The sequence below is a fragment of the Lampetra fluviatilis genome, chromosome 44 (genome assembly GCF_964198595.1).
Source record: "Lampetra fluviatilis chromosome 44, kcLamFluv1.1, whole genome shotgun sequence".
NCBI lineage: Eukaryota > Metazoa > Chordata > Hyperoartia > Petromyzontiformes > Petromyzontidae > Lampetra > Lampetra fluviatilis.
Window position 1 is genome coordinate 8,848,475 of NC_136318.1, and position 18,666 is coordinate 8,867,140.

General features: G+C 47.3%; 1 protein-coding gene across 1 annotated transcript in view; it reads right to left on the reverse strand.

Annotated features, from left to right (window-relative positions):
• LOC144947198 (semaphorin-3D-like) overlaps window positions 1–1,822 on the reverse strand; it is a 46,819-nt gene extending 44,997 nt beyond the window's left edge. Inside the window, exon 1 of the mRNA XM_078876387.1 lies at window positions 1,668–1,822. Within this exon, the coding sequence (XP_078732513.1) occupies window positions 1,668–1,815 (148 nt within the window). The 5' untranslated portion in view covers window positions 1,816–1,822. The remainder of the gene's footprint in view (window positions 1–1,667) is intronic.
• Window positions 1,823–18,666: the final 16,844 nt, after the last annotated feature.

An 18,666-nucleotide genomic window follows, 5' to 3' on the forward strand; every position in this document is an offset into this window, starting at 1 on the left:
ACCGTGGTCAATTATAGCCAACGTCAGTTTACCGTGGACAATTAAACCCAAGCCGAAACATAACATTTAAAAAAAATGTTTTAAAATATGTTATTTTTATTTTTTATGATAGAATATAGTATTGTCATCAGTATGACATAAGTATACCAAGTTTGCAGTCAATACCACATTGGGAAGTGGGTTAAAATTGAGTTACAAGATTCGAGGACACAACAACGACAACAGCAACGACAACAGACAGAGTGAGTTAAATAAAAGCGTGTAATAAAAGGGAAGCATTCGCATTGCACTTCTACAAGGAGGGAGCAGCCTGAACGGTGGCCGAGAGTTTTCTCATCGTTCCGACCGCTGCTTGCCGAATGTACAACGACTCGTGGTGGGATAAAATGTGGCCTGTCCACTTGCGTGTCTTCGCAGAAATCCGTCCAGCGCGGCGGAAACCACGGCAGTGCTTCTCGTAACCCCGCGACAGCTTCCAGCTGTCGCGGGGTTACGTAACAAGTGCAAAGTGAAGTCCCCCACCGCCTTTCCCCCTGCGAGTTCGTCTTAATGAGTGGCTGCGGGAGACATGTAATCTGCAGTCGTGCGCGCGGGCACGTGGGTTTTTTTTTGTTAAATCAAAATCATCGCGTGCCGTTTCTTGTCTCTGCACGCCCGGGCGGGGCCCCCTTCGGCTTCTGTTTTCTGTCGTGCTCTGTTACTTCGCCGCTATGGATGGAGGGGGCGGTGGGCACTTGAAACCCCCAATGTCGTTGCGCTGAATGAGGAGCAGCGCTTCAACAAACACATCGGCACGCTCATTCCTGTGACCCGCGTATTGTGCAAGCGGGTTGTACGTTATTCCACGGGCATTGTGTAATCGCGCACGCACGCACGCACACATGCGTGCACGTGCACACAGACAAAGATCCCATACCCCCGTATAGCCTTAGCAGACTGTTGGGGCAAGAGCTGTTAGCGAGCACCTATGAAGGCCGGCACGGCACACGAGCGGGTGGGTGGCCAGCACCACGCCCGGCAGCCTTTGCTTCCCCAGTGGCAATGTTTACACACCGTACCAGCTTCTCATTTGAGGCTGAGTCGACCTAGGGGAGGCGCAGGGCCGGTTCAGATAGTCGTCACATGGTGTTGGCCGTGAGTGGGATTTTAATTCGGGTCACCGGGTCTCCACCGCTGCGACCACACGTGCACGCACGCACGCACGCGCCCCTTTCGTGAGTAATGTCCCCCATGGTGTCAAGGGAGCGTGCAGGTATTTGCAACCGCAAAGACTCCACGAGAGTCGAGCCTGAGACCACGACCACCGCTGCCACCGCCGCGGAGACCTCACCACTCGGCGGCATTCCCTGGGCCCAGCCGAAAACATCGCACGGGAGAGATATAAAGGAGCGCAGACGGGGACAGGGAGGGGACCGCAGATCGTGACTGAAGGAAGCCCTCCGTGCAGCCTTCGCGAGAAGAAAAAATGAAGCCACGAACGGGGGACCAAGCGTGGCGTCTCGCGTGTCGAGGCAAGACGAGCAATAAATAAATAAAGTCCCCACTCGGCACGAGAAGTTGACTAATGTCCAGGGTGACGAGGTTAAACCGACTGCCGTCCCGCTCCCCCCCCGGCCACACAGCTGTTAACGCAATACGGGGCCCGGGGGCTTGGCATGCTGGCGTACCTTTGTAGGAGAGTTTGATTCGAGGGATGGGCGGCTTGAGGGAGCTTCCTCCGCCCAGCAGCAGCAGCAGGAGGAGGACGGGGAGCAGCAACGAGGCGTGAAGCGTCGGGCAGGACCTGGGCCCACAGCTCCGGCGAGGCGTGGCCATTGTGCGAGAGGCTTCAGCCCCGTCGGCTGAAAGACAAAACGTGCAACATCGTCGGCTTATTAGTTGTTGTTGTTGTCGTTTTTATTGTTTACCCGGCAGCTCTGCGATGTGTTTTAAAGTTGTGCCGGTGATGTTTCACGCCCCCCGGCTTGAGGTGCGAAACGTCGGACCTCACGCGGCTAAAGCCGAAAGTGCACGGGAGAGCTTCTTCAGCACATTCTGTTCCTAACTTGTGTTCTGACTGTGCTACGTCTATCGTGTCATAAGACAACAACAAAAATACACTCGGATATCTTGCAGAACGGTGCGAAATCAGTTCAACGTACATACACACAGAGCAGTGCGACCAGAAGTGGACATCACAGAACTACCCCTGATATCCCTTCAAGCTACCGCTGGTCCGCACGGTCGAGGGCAACGCTTTTCTACCCGCTCAGAGGGACGTCCGTCGCATGGGCAGTCAAACCCGACAATTTCAACGCTCGGAGATGGATTTTAGGCAACATTAAGTGCAGGAAGCAGATGTAACGTGGCGCGGTGTTTCAAGGCCGTAATTATAATATATATTGCGGGGGACACATCCCCCCCAATATTGAAGTATGCTCAAAATGTCCCCCCCAATATATTGCTATAAAAAATAATTGCTATGCTTTGCAAATAAAAACAACAATTTGCTAAACTTTGGCCACAATATCTGGACTTGTCTTCGTTTTAATCAATGCATAGATTTCTGTTTATCTGATTGTGGTTATGGTTGTACTTTATTAATCCCTAATCTCTGCCATTACATACAATGAAACAAGAAATGGTAAAAAAGTTAAAACAGAGCAATGTAATACAATACACTATTAGACATTATTGTAAAAAAATCAATGAAAAGTCCATCCTATGTGTTAGTGAATTATTTTAATATTTTGGGCAGGAAATGACTTTTCAAATTTAGATATTTTTCTGGGTTGGGACCCCCAGACAACCTGGAAGATTTGGTCCCCCCCAATGTTGACTCCATGGCTAGGGCCTTGCAGTGTTTGCTTGCGGTCACCGGTGACGGGACTGAGAGAATCCGGTTCGATTGCAGGCGGCTGAAACCTGGATTCAAACCCAGGTTCTCAGAAGTTCCGGCTCGGCGCTTCTGACCCCGGAGTCACACGGTCACCTCAATTTCTGTTCTCTCGTTAGCGTATTATTATATCAAGACGAGCATGGGCAATTGTGATCAGCAATACAATTCTCACATATCTCGCATGCCACGTGACATTGTTAATCTCCAGTGAGTACCAAAGCAAACTTTATCCTACGAAGATTTAAGGTCCACGTATCCTGGGTAACATTTCGTAGTCTAACTCTACTCGGGAGTGACTGCGTGTGTGACGTCGCCATCAGTTGATGCTAAAGTCGCCCACCTTCCACTCGGCCTCATCACCCACAGAGGGGAAACCTCATCAACACGAGGTCCCCCTTGGCCTGAAGAAGCCTTACGTACATCTGGAGCTATGCACTTTCAAATCATCTAGATTGAAAACCTAATTTCTTTAGATCTGCTTTTTGTCTTTAGTTTGTTGTGCTTCCCCCGCACCTCCGATTAACGCGATTGGCTACGTACGGTGCGAAAGAAGTTCAACATACATACACCTACATCAGGCGAATCTGATGGCAGACGAGGCTTCACGGACCATGCTGCTGCTCTTACTGCTGCAGGACATTCTGCTGCTGCTGCTGCCGTGCCAGCTGCAGCTGCAGCTGCTGTTACTGTTGCTGCTGCTGCGTATTAGTTGCTGCTGCTACACAAGCCCCCTGAGTCTGCATTAAAGTTGTTGGTGCCCAGTCACAGTCTGCGTGTATTAGATGTACCATCATCCTGTTACTCCTAATTCTACGCTGATCGGGTCGGGGAGGTGAGCGGAATTACGCCGCGACTGGCAAAGATGACGCACGCGCAGACACACCAGAATGAAGTTAAAATAAACTATTAAAACAAAAACATTTCATTACGTAAGGTTCTTTTTCAGAAGCGGCCTGGCTGTCACAAACGATAGCTCAACGAAGTGGCTTATCACGTGGAAATGTCTAGCAGCCAAATACTCGAAGCACATGTTGATTCTAAATTTGAGGGGAAAAAACGGAGGACCCTGAGGGAAATCCACGCGAACTCCAAATATACAACAGGATTTAGCGTCGGGTTGGAAACCACAGCCTCTTGTATACTAGGCGAGGTAGTTGACATCTCTCCATCGTAGCGCCTTAGATTATAATTCAACGTTGAACTTTTTTCGCACCGTACGTAGCCAACCGTGCTAATCGGAGGCGCGCAACTGAAATAAACTTGGACACACTTATCGGTGTTTTTTGTTTGTTTGATACCTCAAACGCCCCAAACACAGCACAAAATTGGCTCCCGTGATAACAGCAGAACAGCTGAGCGACGGCACACATGGCGGAGGGAAGGAGGGGGGGTGTTTATATACACCACGTATGTTTGTTTTGCTTTCTTTCTGACACATTCAGGGCGGCCCCCAACTAAATAAGTTGACAGATTGCAGAGGCGCTGCTGGCTGGCTGGTTTTTTTTTCTTGTTGGAAATTTGCAGAATCAGGGGTGTGGGGAGAGTGGTATTGTGGTAATGAGCGTAGATCGGCGAAGTAGTTAGTTGCGGGGGGGGGGGGCGAATGTGGTTCTGGGCTGCTATTCTGGCAGCAGTGGTCATGGTTCTGACGAGAGGGTTTACCAGGGGTTAACGCTACACTGCGCCACGAACCCGAGGCGCCGAGTTCGATTCCCGCTCACGGCCAACGCCAGTGACGATTATCTGAACCGGTCTTGGGCCTCCCCTAAGTCGACCCTGTCTCAAATGAGTACCTGGTGAGATGTGTAAACATCGCCACTCGGGAGACAAAGGCGGCCGGGCGTGGTGCTGGCCACCCATCCCCCACGTGTGCCGTGCCGGCCTTTATAGGTGCACGCTAACAGCATTTTCCCCAGCCCGTTCGGGGGGATCTTTGTCTTAATTGTGGTAATGAGCATGGGGCGCCGAGGTGGTGGGAGCGAATGTGGTCCTGGGTGGGTATTTTGCCAGCAGTGGTCACACTAATGGCGAGAGGTCTAACAACTGTTTCCAGGAAGAAAAAAAGCCATTTTAACCGCGCTCCAAAAACATTTTTTTTGCAAGCCCAGCATGGGGTCCCAGTGCTTTGAAACGTAACAGTTGCAGTCTTCACACATCTGCACAATAGAGTGAGCAAGTCAACGTGAGACGGCACGGTGTCTCCCCCTGCTCCGGTGAGCAATATGATGAAGGTATCTTCAGGAAGTGAGGAAGAATAAGAAGCTCCCACCCAGCATGCGGAGCGAAACGTCGAACATTACGCACAAACAAGGCACCCGGTACAGCCTACAGAGCCATCAGGGAGCGATGTAGCACGAAGATAAAGATCCCCTTCTAGCTTGAAACAGACTTTTTGTGGAAGTGCTGTTAGCGAGCACCTATGAAGGCCGGCACGGCACACGAGGGGGTGAGTGGCCAGAACCACACCCGGCCACCTTTGTCTCCCCAGTGGCGATGTTTGCTACACACTGACCCAGGTACTCATTTGGGGCTGAGTCGACCTAGGGTAAGCCCAGGACCGGTTCAGATAATCATCACCGGTGTTGGCGGCCGTGAGCGGGGAATCGAACTCGGGTCGCCGGGTTCGTAGCGCAGCGCGTTAACCACAGCACCACCGCTCCCCACATAACTGTGACCACACACGCAGTTGGGAGCTTAAATCTCTTCATCGGCCAGTACACTTCAAGAGCCGTTGTAGAGAGATAATTTTTCTCGAAAATGTTTCTCTTGTCTCAATTTTTAAGAGAAGGAAAGTATATATGTACGTGCAATTCCATCACATCTGCCGAGCGCCGAAGTGTTTAATTATAAGGGGAATTAAATATCCTTGAGTTTATTATCTTGGCGTTTTTCCCTGCACACCTGCCACAAGACCGTAGCCCAGCCTCTGTAATACGTTTTTTTTTTATTATAGAGGTTTTCAACTGCGAGGGGCAATGCAGCCAAACCCAGCAGTTCATTTTTTCCAAATTCCCAAGCTTTCTGGGTGTTTCACATCCAGCCATCCGCATCGACAATAATCACCGTAATAAGCACAGCAGCTCATAGACGCTCACGACCACGCAACTCAGTCTCTATCCATCCGCCACGGAGCCCGTGTCTGATGTCGGCGTCGGGCACCCACGATGGCCCAACGGTTATGCCGGTTCGCGGAATGTCCCGTCGGTTTAAAACCTGCGCCGCCACACCAACAATGAATGTGCACAACAAAAATGTCAACTCATCGAAGACGCCTTCGTGTCTCTCTGCATACAAATTCGCACCCACCGATTGTACGTGTGCGAGTCGACATTGCCGAAAAAACGGTGATCTTTTTTCGTTGTTGCCAGGGCTCAGGCTCAATGCTTGAAACTTCGTGCAGCTTCTTCGCCCTGGTGGCAGGCTGCGCCGCGCTTTGTTCGGCACGACGCCCGACGTATCGCTCCACGTGCCGGGAGCTTCTTCGGCTCCTGGACGGCGAAACGTCGGACATCATGCTGAGCTATAGAGCACAGCTGCGACAACACCCACCCAGTCGTTACGGCCGCACTTTCCAACAGAGGGGACGGCTGAGTAAGAAAATACAACTGTGAACGATTTTTTAAATATTCTACCAGGTCAGGCCCACTGAGAAACATATATTTCTTTCAGAAGTGGCTTGGCCACAAATCATAGGTCAACGAAAGTGGACTTATCGTGTGGAAATTTATTTCAGCCAAATACTCTGAATGCAAATTGATTCTAAATGTGGTGGGGAAAAGCGGAGGACCCGCAGAAAAATCCACGCAGTCACCGAGGCAGAGATACGCAGACTCCAAATATACAGCAGCTGGCGACAGGTTCGAGATTGAACCCACGACCTCCTGTATACCAGGTGAGGTCGTTAACATCTCTTAGCCACCGTGGCACAACGCTGAAAAACTGAGATCATGGTTGCCACAGCTTTCAGTGCTACTTTCCCATCAAACACTTAAACATTCACGTGCCAATTCTGCACAAGCACACCCTCATTATAATTCTGTTCTGAAACTGCTCACGTGTTAATAATCAGACGCCAAACTACGACTCCTCATCCTCAAATTGGTGTAATTGTAAGTAAGGCACACACACACACACATTTAATATAATGACGAGCTTCATTATGCGCACCAGAGTGACACAGTAATGCCTGCAAAGTAAAATAATTGCTCTGCATACCCCCCAAGTCACCCGCTCGCAAAGTAGGTCCACTTCCCCCAAACATCGGTCCACTCTCGAGGAAAAGGTGAGGTAGAGACGCAGCCCTGCAACCGCTCGCTCACGCCAACTGCTGGCAGAAGGGCCTCTACTCGAGGGAGCTCTGGAGAGGCCCTCTAGAGGCGATTTGGCCTACTCCTCCACGCCCCGACCTGCCGATCGATGGGCTGTTTCCGCTTTGATCCGTTTGGGCCTCTCCCAAGACATCTGGGCCAGCGTGGAAGACTAGGCCAAAGTCACCAATCTAGAGCGGTGGTTCTTCACCTTTACTGCCGCCTGCACCCCTTTGGTTCTCAATCGTAATACAAAACAATGTTCATAAATACATCGGTTTGATGAAACAATGCAGTTGTACTCAGGTGCCAGTGCTTCATTTGTGTTGTCGATGATTTACCTTCTAAAAAAAAGACCTGACCGTGTCTCGCACCCCCAGAAAGGGCATCTCACACCCCCAGGGGGTGCGTGCACCCCCCAGGTTAAGATCCTCTACTTTCGATAATGACCCTCGTGGGTATGTTGTGTGGAGGAGGAACGCTAAGTGCCTTCTCCGGGCAAGGAGATAATGCTCCGCTGTGCTACACACAGGCCCGATGCGATGTACTTCCTCGTGAGACGTGGTTGCATGAAGATGCAATATGGATCCAAACTGCGTTGTATCGTACAAGCAATGCATTTCAAGGGCGCAGGTGACGCGGTGGTAACACCCGTGCCCCACAGCAAGAAAGAGCTGGGTTCGATTCCTGACTCGGGTGTCTTTTTGCGTGGAGTTTGTCATGTCTCGACCTCCGTTCTGCAATGGGTTTCCAACAGCCTCTTCGGTTCCCTCTCATGCACTAAGTACACACACACGCACGTGCTGGACAATTATCTCCAAATTACTTAATTGGGATTACACACGGCAGCAATATCGCCTCGTTATGTGAAGAGCTGAGCAGGACCCTCCTGGTGAGCCTTTCCTCGTTAGACGAGCCTAAAATATATATATATACAAATATTGTAGAATATTGGCTGTCTAATTGCCTCTTGGAAACGAGTTCCCATCCGAACATCTGCACCTGAAATGATTGCTTGGAAAACAGAGGTTGCTTTTGCATCGTAATGCCAATTTCACCGGAGCACACGTCCAATAAGCACGGAGTTGAGCTCCATTAGGGATATACAGCGACACCAAGATGATGGTATTGATAACAATAATTACTTACAGAGCCTTTCAGCAGTCCATCCAGAGTTGGACAAAGGCCTCCCCATGGCATGCCAAGTCAGTGGTTTTTTTTGGCCATACTTTGCCATGTCGGTGAATGCAGTTTTGTCGAGGGGTAGGGGCACCCACAGGGACTACGTTGGATATCACTCACGACTGACCTTAGCCACGGTCAGCAATTAAACCCAGACCGTCGGGTTCTCATCCCGCAGCGCGCTAACTACCGCTGCACTACTGCTCCCTCCCTCCCTTCATTGCAAAAAATTAAGGAAATTGATTTTTTTGTCAGGGCCCAATTACGTGCAGCAGGCCACACGCAATAGAAAACGACAAGGCCAGTGAATGTTCAAATACTTCCCCCTTTATATTCGGGGCAAAGCTACCTCAGCCTGGGGCTTCCATCTCAAGAGACTGAAACGGTTTCTAATGCAGCACTAATTAGTTTAATTAGTTTGGCTCGACTCTATAAAACAATATATATCGTTTGGTTTCAGGCAGCTGCGATGTTGATTGAGTTAACGCGAATCGGACATGTGACTATTTGGCCAAATGTACACAAACAGAAATCCCGCTTACTAATTTCGGAGCAAATTTGTATTCCCTGTCCGGGGAAACGCGGGTATTACGTCGTCACGCCACGAACGAACTATTACGGAGTCCGCTTTATGCCCTCGACTTTTTTCTCCGGGACCCGCTTACGTCGTAATTTAATTCATGAACAAAAAAAGTCGACCTTTTTTCTGGGGCCTCTCCGAGACAAATACTCGAACACGATTCAATTTCGCTCAGAATCCGACCGCTCTTATTTAATTGAAATATCGCGACCGTTTATTGTGGCGGGGGCAAAGTTATTCGCAATTCGACTCTTTTCAAAATGTTTACGCAGAATATGAAAACACGTTGCATGATACGCACACACACACAGCGACTGCTCACACTCTACAACGCACGCGCCAGACTCTTTTACCATTTTCGTTTTTATACCTTTTTTGCAATATGTTCTTGCATCACAATCCTCACTTTAGTTCCATATTTTAAAGATAAATTAGTTATATACTCGACATGATGTGATTCGCTGCGTTTGCTTTCATTAATTATCTATTTATTTTTGTTTAAAAGTTTCACCTTTGCTATGTTTGCCAAGGAACCGATGCTTTTGTTGATGAAACCCGATTCAAGAGCTTCTTAGCTCACAGGGTGCTTCAAAATAAACTGAAAGTAAACTGCAGAAAAGTGGTGCCAGTCGAGGTTTTGAGAAAAGGGTGAAACTGTAACTTGGATGAACCAAAAATCACACCTCGGATTCGTCTTTTTAAATCCTCTGAATAATAAAAGAAAACATAAAATGCCTACACAACTCGCCACCACGTGTCACTCACACTGCCTTATAACAGAAAAAAAAACCACGAGATTGACGTTTCAAGCAATGGCCCTTCTTCAGAGCGGCTAGAGAGAGGGGGTAGAGAGATCGACTGACTTACAGCGCGAGAGTGCATGGGGTTGCCTTGGTTTTAAATTTCACGATGCCACTCTCCCTGAAATATGTTAACGTATGTTGCTTTATATGGTGACAGTGGCTTGTAGGATTGTATTTATATAAATTGTCATGATAAAATAATGAATTTCACGATATTGATTATCGCAATATCAACTTCACTTACTTTTGGAATTACATTTGGCATTAACTAACATTCTGGATTTGTGCCTTGCTGTACTTCCAACTACACATAAAGATTAGTCAACTGCAGTTCACTCAACATAAGCCTTGCCAGACTAGTCATCTAGTCATCGCAACTTTCCAACCTAAAACGCCGTTTTAAAGCGCGCATGCTGTCAGAAATGCATGGCGTCACAGATATAACCATATACTGTATAATCAATTTATCCATAAATAGTTTTACAAAGCACTGATTCAATGAGTGATACATATATATTTACCTATATAACTTGAATTTTGTCAAATATAACTCTTGTTATTGCGTTCAAATTTTCAACAGGAAATGAAAATAAACGAGACAAAATAGCAACAATTATCTCGATATGACAATATCATACTTTACTGACGCTTATCGTGGTTCTTATATCGTACAACGAATCGTATCGCCCTGTAGTGGCAACGCTACTGTGTCTATTAAATGATAAGCAAAGGCTCTATTATGTATTTTGCGTAATATCATCATCCGCTGCTGAATGAAGCCACCCGGCACCTGCCACTCCCTCATTATCCTTTTGCTATCGGCCGTAATCGCGTCAAGCATTGCGTTGCGTTCTGCCCCCCCAAGTCCAATTCCCAAATCCACGCCTCCGTGCCTCTCTGCGTCTCTCAACGTTAATCCGCGCCCGCATCTCTCCGCGGCGATCGTGTTTCTCTTGGAAATAAATTTGGGCCTGGGGCTTGCGGGGGAGCGGTCTCTCCCCGATCAAGTCTCGACTGTAAACGCGAAAATGAAACCGAGATGTAAAACGTGGTTTTTAAACTAAACAAAAAAAAAGACTTTGCCGTTTAAAAAAAATGCAACAATTGGTACAATTGTAAAGGGCACAGAATTGCAGGAACACCGGTTCATTTCACGCGTAATCGAATGCTAATGGTCTGCAGTCACGTATGATTTCCCCGAAGAAATCGCTCATGGCCCAGTAACTTGGATTCGTTTTTTTTGTTATGGCCATTGTGCAGTTTTACATTAACATTTACCAACAAAAAACGCCTTCACGTTTGTCAATATCACTGTGGCCGTTAAAGAAAAAAGTCTACGTAACGTGACTTTTGGCACAATTACCCTTTCTTCATTTGCACACAGAGGCGCCAGAGACATGGAGAAACTTAGGGTTTGAGACGATCTAACACTACAGGGCTTGTGATGAAAATTACATTCTCAAATGTTCCCTGATGACCAGTTTAAAAAAAACAGACACGTCACTAGTCACACTATTAGTAGCTATTGAGTAACAGACACACTCCTTCAATAGTCAACAAGTATGACGAAATAGACCAATTTATAATGAAAGTCAAATTATATCCACATTTGCTCATTTAACCTCGAGCTAGAATCACTGGAGGTGTATTTGTCTTACTTTCTAAGACAGTTCACAATCAAGGTTTGTGGGTTAGGTCGTGTAAGTATGGGGCCGTCCATAAATGACGTCACACGGCGTCACAAAAAGTCAGACCCCCCCCTCAAATATGACTTCACAAAGCTCTGCCCCCCCCCCTAAAAAAAAAAACATGCTTCAAATCGCTTTAAACTATTGTCATTGTAGTGCGTATTTAATGTACCGATGTACTCTGATGTTGTAGGAGAAAACATTTATTTAAAAAGTCTATTTAATTAAGTAGAACGTGTTGTCTATATTTATTTAAAGTGGCGCATGTTTTGATGTGACGTCACGCCACTTATGGACGGCCTCTATAAATGCGTCGTAACCCTCCACCACCCGACACGGCCAGCAAGGTTTGCCACGTAAACAACGCGCCGATTAGTTACTACTTCAGCCCACCGGTGTGTTGGAGAGTAAATCCACAACATTTAATCGCTGCGTTGTTGTCGTGACAAACCTGACTGGCTCTGTCGGGTGGTGGAGGGTTACGACACATTTATACTTACGCGATCTAACCCAAAAATCTTTATTATTAATAGTATTGGTCGCGAAAGCCTGCTACGTGTTAAACTGTATAAGATAGTGTTTGCTACTCAATGTTTACTAATATAAAACTGCTGGTGCATTAACTCCAAACTTTGATCAACTTCTTTTTTTAAATGTCTCAGTTTTCCCAGTGTGCAGTGCGATCCCTGCTATTAAAAAGGGCCATTGATTGAAACGTCAGCCTTCGATCTATTTTGCTATTGTAAAGCATGTTAATAACAAATGTAGTGCATTTAGATATCATGTATACAATGTAAATGTTTTGTTTTTCAGACGGCCGTAATAATTGAATTTGTATAACAAAATTATCCTGAGGTAAATTCATTTGGGGGAAAAGAAATACAAATCACATAAATAATTATTTTCCACAGCCCTTTTGTCAATCTCCTTCTGTGTGAAGGCCTCTCTATGCTGTCGGTCTTGGGGGGTTTTATTGGCCATACTTCACCAGGCTGGTCAGTGCAGATTGGTGAAGAAAGGGGTCCACTCGAGCAGGCATCACTCGCCACCGATGCTAATAGCCGTGGTCAGGAATTCCACTCAGGTCACCCGACTCGCAATGTCACTTGCACAACAGCGCACTCGATCAGCGTCAAAGCCAGCGGATGTCACCGCAACATTGCAGCAGTAAAAACAAAACTTTAATCGTGGAAGAAAAAAAAACGCGTACTTAAAAAATAGTAACAGATGCGGCCGAGCCCGTGTGTACCTTTAATATCCTGTTCTCAAAAGTTTTTTGACCCAGCCCTATGTAAACACAGCGCCCTGTATGCGTTACAATGAAAACAAGCAAGCTCCCGTCGTTACGTCTCGCGCGGGAGAGAGCTCGCGGGCAGCAGCAGCAGCAGCAGAGGTAATAATCACGCGACGTGGACGACACGAGGTGGGTGCTGGTGAAAGTTGTTTCTGGGGCCACACGGCACGGGTACCCCCCCCCCTACTGGGTGAAGGAGTCCCACAAAGGAGCCTTGGCACGGAGCCCAGATTGTGCCGGGCTCGTCAGCAGCATCAGTTAGCCCAATTCTCTCTGTCTCTCACACACACGCACACACACGCGCGTTCGCTCTCCACCCCATCTCTCTCTCTGTCGATCTCTCACGCTAACGGTGCACGTGCACGCCTCTCTCACTCTGCAAAGCTGCACTGGCTCGTCTTCGTTCCTCACACCTGTACCACCTTTACGGATGTTTGTTGTGCGTGTCGCTGTCTGTGTGGGCGGTGGTGTAGCGGTTAGCGCGCTGCGCTACGAACCCGGCGACCCGGGGTTCGATTCCCGCTCACGGTCAATACCCGTGACGATTATATGAAATGGTCCTGGGCCTCCCATAGGTCGACTCAGCCTCAAATGAGTAAAAATATATAAATGTGTCGTTAAACCCGCCACCACCCGACACATGCGATTAGTAAGGGTTGTCACGTAAGCAAAACGACACATATATATTTGCGCGATATAACCCAAATCACCCCATAATATTTAAACTTCCTAGATGTGACTCGCTAACAGCACACTACGTGTGTATAATAATAATAATAATACATCACTGCCATGTGTCAATCACAACCGTGTTGTTTATAGGGGTTGTTCGTCCGCTGGTCATTGCAACTTGGTAAAGGACCGTTTCATATGTCACTTACTAGTTGATGTTCACCGTGACCGGGGATAGACCTCGGGTTGCTGGGTTCATAGCACAGTGCGCTAACCACTGTGCCCACCACTCCACCCCTATGTGCACGTGTGCCATTGTATGCACGTGTTTTTGTGCACGTGTCTAGGATTTACTTTGCATATACGTGATTCTGCATGTCTTCTTTTTAACACACATGTGGTTATATTCGCGTGGATGAACATGTGTTCGCATGCCTATCCTTACGTGGTGTGCAAGTTTCCCCTTGCAGCTCGTTGTACGATGTGCACGCACACACGTATTGGTTGTATATGCACGCGTGGACATGAGCAAAACGGTGAGCATATTGCCTTGCGCGCAGTCACGCTTTTCCCAGCGTCAGCGCACGTGTGTAACGTACGAATGGGTCTAAGTTTCATTCTTTGTTTTATTATTAACAATTTACGATGACGGGATTGTGCTGACCCATTGGGGCCCGGAGCACAGCTACCACATCGCGCACAACTGAAGTCGTAACTCTCAGCTGTCTGCCCGTGCTCCTGCAGGGAGAGAGAGCAAACCGTGAGTGCTGACGGGAGACAGCGTCTCGGGCCTGCTGTGGATTCATTCGTCGGGTTTGATGAAACACCTCATTGAGTTTAAGAGGTTTCAATTGTGTTGTTTATCTAACCCATTATGCACTTTACAATGACGTTATATATATGTATGTATGCACTCCAAACTAGCATTCACGTGCACATCAGAATACCGTTGAGTAGGGGTGGGATCATTCACCCCCCCCCGCACACCCCCCACCGACTCCGTGGCGCGTCGTGTGCAGGCGGTGTAACTGCGCCATGGCCCACGAGTCGGTCGGGGCCCAGTGGCTGGGCTATGAAGAGGCATTGGAAGGAGGGGCCCCATTTTAGCATCAGAATATAGATTCTCTACTGGAGGAATCCGATGAGCTATAAAGTTATTTTCTCACAGATGTCATTCCTTGCGCCAGGGTCCCCGGGCCCATACACTTGGGAAATTGTTGCGATTGAGAAATGCGATTAACGAGTCAATTACTAAATACATGTTGTTGTTGTTTTACATTGCGGTAGATGGTAGCGCCTCTCGTGGCAGCAGTGGTGATATGAACCCATGACGTACCACATGTGTGATTTGAAAATAACTAACAACCATTTTTACAAACACAAGTCCATGCATGTGTCATGAATTTCATCGATATCCATCGATGACTTGATGCATTGTCTCACCTCAAGGATCAAATGATGTAAAAGCTTGTTTAACACGAAGGCTTTCGCGACCAATATCACCCATTATATGGGTTTTTTGGTTAGATCGCATAGATATAAATTCGTCGCTAAACCCGCCACCACCCGGCACGACCAATTAGTAAGGTCTATTACGTAAAGAGGACATGCCAATCCGTTACGAGTACAGCACACCGGTGTGTTGGACAGTGAACCCACAACAACATTTACAATCCGAGTGCCATGACGTTTTGCCGGTAATTACAACCAGCATCATCAGGCGACAGCCAGAGCTGTGGAGAAATCCTCCTGTTTCGGTCTTACATAGACGGGGGATGAATGTGATGTCGTCGCTGGAAGGCAAAGTGCCTCCCCTCAATTGGGTCAGCGTTCGTCTATGCTTTCAGCACTGAGCCAGTGGTGGTAATTCCACATTACTATGGTGGAGGCCAGTCAGACCGTAGCAGGACTACGATTACAAAACATTACGCTAATGTGCGTGTTTAAAATGTTGTTAAATGCACTTGTACCAGAAGTTGTTATTCAGATAACGAATACAAAAATATAGAGAACAAAAACACTACGAAAAGATGAATAATAAATAAAATGTTGCCTAATATGAAAACTAAAAAGCTAATGAAAGATACATAATCGTGTCCAGTGTGTTATATTCGACTTACAAGCTTAATCTCTTAAATATAAATGTATAATTATGCCAATTTGTGAATACTCATACATGCTTCTGTTAAACACAATATGTAAAATAACGTATACATTAACAGATTAACATCGATACTTAATAATTTTGCGTGGAAGAATAGACATAAAAAAAATTATATACATCTCGTATGTCATAGGCTCATGGGATCACTAAATCCAATCGCGGAGCCCCACATTCATGAAGAATCTAAATAAACCAATCCATTCTCGAAACGGAATTGCGACCCCAAATAGCGAAAATTCGTCCCACATCGCCTCCACGCGTTTCTATATCCACGGACAGCTGATACATTTTCACGATACGTACAAAGCACATTTTACGTATGCACTTTAGCAAACGTTTGGTACGATGCGCGTACGTATCTTCAACGCAGCAAGTGGCACATTGTACGGTGACAGGTTGACATCATCAGAACCATGCCAAGCTGCCTTTTACAAATGCCAGCACCGTGACAGATGAGTGCATTGTTATATTCGTGCTTAAGAGAGGGAGGGAAGTTTTTTTTTTCGAGGTAGCAAGTTAAGAAATAGAAAATATATAATAAGATGAATACAAAGCAATCCATAAGTCTTTAACGAGCCTGGCTTCCACTGCCGGCTAAGCACGTGCCGCGTGCCGTAAGACGGGCCCCTTCAAGCCTTGAGCCTGCCTCTCGCGTCACGCCCAACATTGCAATCAGGAAAGTGCGATGCCAGCCAGGGCCTCGTCCTTGCACCCTGTGGAGCGAAACCACGACCAGCTGTTGGGACGGACTGGCTGCAGACCAAGGAAGCTGATAGCACGCAGGGCCCCCCGTCTCTCCCCCACCACCCACTCTCGCTCTTCCCACTATTGTCGTGCCATCACGGCCGTTGTTTCTTCACTCACTCATGTCGACACCCAGGATGAACGAGAGCTGCAAAGGGAAAGCTGAGTTTTGTTTTGGCGTTCTTCCGTGGGTGCGATGCAGTTTTATTGCCGTGTCGACTTTCGGAACGTCAGCCACGCGATGGCGAGATGTTAACTCCCTCGCCTGGTATACAGGAGGTCATGGGTTCGATCTCGATCCTGACGCCTGCTTATGTATATTTGGAGTTTGTGTGTGTCTCTCTCTCCCCGTGGTCACGTGGATTTTTCTCCGGGTCTTCCGGTTTTTCTCTCCAAATTTAGAATCAACAACACGCGTTCAGAGTATATTAACTTGCAAACATTTATTCAGTTTTATATGATATATTTTTTTAATGCTAGCTGACAAAATGCATCTCTAAATGGGCCAGCGTTTCATGAAAAAGACTTGCCTGGATTATCTACTCAGTGTCAGCTTCGTTAAACCCCAACCATTCCCGCCCCACAGCAGCAAAGCCACGGAACGCAAGGTGCGTTATTATTATTACTTCAACGTTTTCAACCAACACCTCGAGCGCACGGTCAAAGAAGTACGCAGTAAAAAAAACAGACTACCTCGTGGCCGCCGAGGGAGCGACGCACCCCAGGCTTTCGGAAATATCTCGGGGGCGACTCCGAGCCCAAAAAATATGCCCGTCTGAGGTCCGTGTTGCTTGCCAAGAAGGCACTTGAATGATAAGGGTAACGTTACAGAGCAAGGGTAACTTTACAGAGGAAACAGAGGGAGGGTAACGTTGCAGAGAAACAGAGCAAGGATAACGTCACAGAGCAAGGGTAACTTTACAGAGGAAACAGAGGGAGGGTAACGTTGCAGAGCGAGAGTGGGGTACGAGTGGAAAGTGAAGGTATGGAAGGCGAGGGATGCTTCGTGTCAATGGGGCTTAGAGTTTGAGACATTTTATGGAAATATTTATCCTGCGTACTGCTTAACATCGCAAAGTTATATTTGTTTTCTGTGCGCAACGTTTCACCAACGCAGCAGTGAAGTCAGCTCGCGTGCGGGTCCTGGGTCGGTCGTGGGAGATGGCGATGATGGGTGGGTGGGGGGGGAGGGGCGGCCTTCATCCAGCAGTGGATTTGTGATGGCTTCTAACGATGACGTTGATGTTGGGGAGCGGTGGTGCAGTGGTTAGCGCACTGCACTACGAACGTGGCAGCCCAAGTTTGATTCCTGGACAATGCCAACGTTCAGGGGTGAGTTATATATCTGAGCCCAGTACCCAGGTGCTCTCAACTTCACTAACCCACACTGACCAGCGTGGTGAAGTATGGCTAATGGGTTTCATCCACCAGTGGCTTGGCAAAGAACTGAACATTATCACATTTTGTTATACATTGATATACATAGACAGTAGCATGTTTATTGTTTCATTATTGTTGACCCAGCTACATCTAATGTGTTAGAAAAAACGTAGTGTTTTATTTATACTGCAGTGGAAAAAGTAGCCCCACAATAGCGGCTGAATCTACACGCTATGGATTGAAAATGAAAAGGCTTCAAGAAATAGCAACACAATGATGGCGATTATGATCACTACCTCGTTGGGATAAATGACCATCCAGCAACTTGTTTTGTTATATGTAAACATTACTTTTGTTTGTTATTTCAATTTAGGCCGTGTAAATTTATAAAATTGGTTATTTGTGTTCTCAATTCCCAGAAATGTGTTTTTCCCCTCCTTGTCTCTAAAATGTAAGTGCATTGAAGCGAACACTCGTCTTAAAAATCAGTTTGGCAGGTACGACGCTTCGATTTACCTACTTGAGCATTCGCTCGTGTTTAATTAAAATGAAAATAAAAGGCAAAATCTAATTTCACGCTCGACTGAGCGCGCACTTCGAAAGGCAATCGAGATGCAAAGTAGGAACTTTGTGATGTCGAGCCGACTTTCAAAGAGGGAGGCACCCTTTCAAAATAATCGTCTGGGCAAGGTGCCTTACAATTTCCGTTGGAATGCCACATTTAAGGGCTCCTGTACAACCAACGCGGCGCGGCTCCAACATTGGACTTTAAGGAGCCTATTGGCTGAAAGGGACTTTCACACAAAGGCGCCCAATTTTGACTTTAAAACCCAGAGAGGCTCCAGCACTGGCATAGACTCTCACAACAGGGAGCCTGGGGCTTGACGACTATGGTTACCCCCGTGGTAAAGACTTGGGTGAGTAAAGTTTTGTTTAAGTGGACTAAAATATAATCGTCTCCACCCCCACTCCAA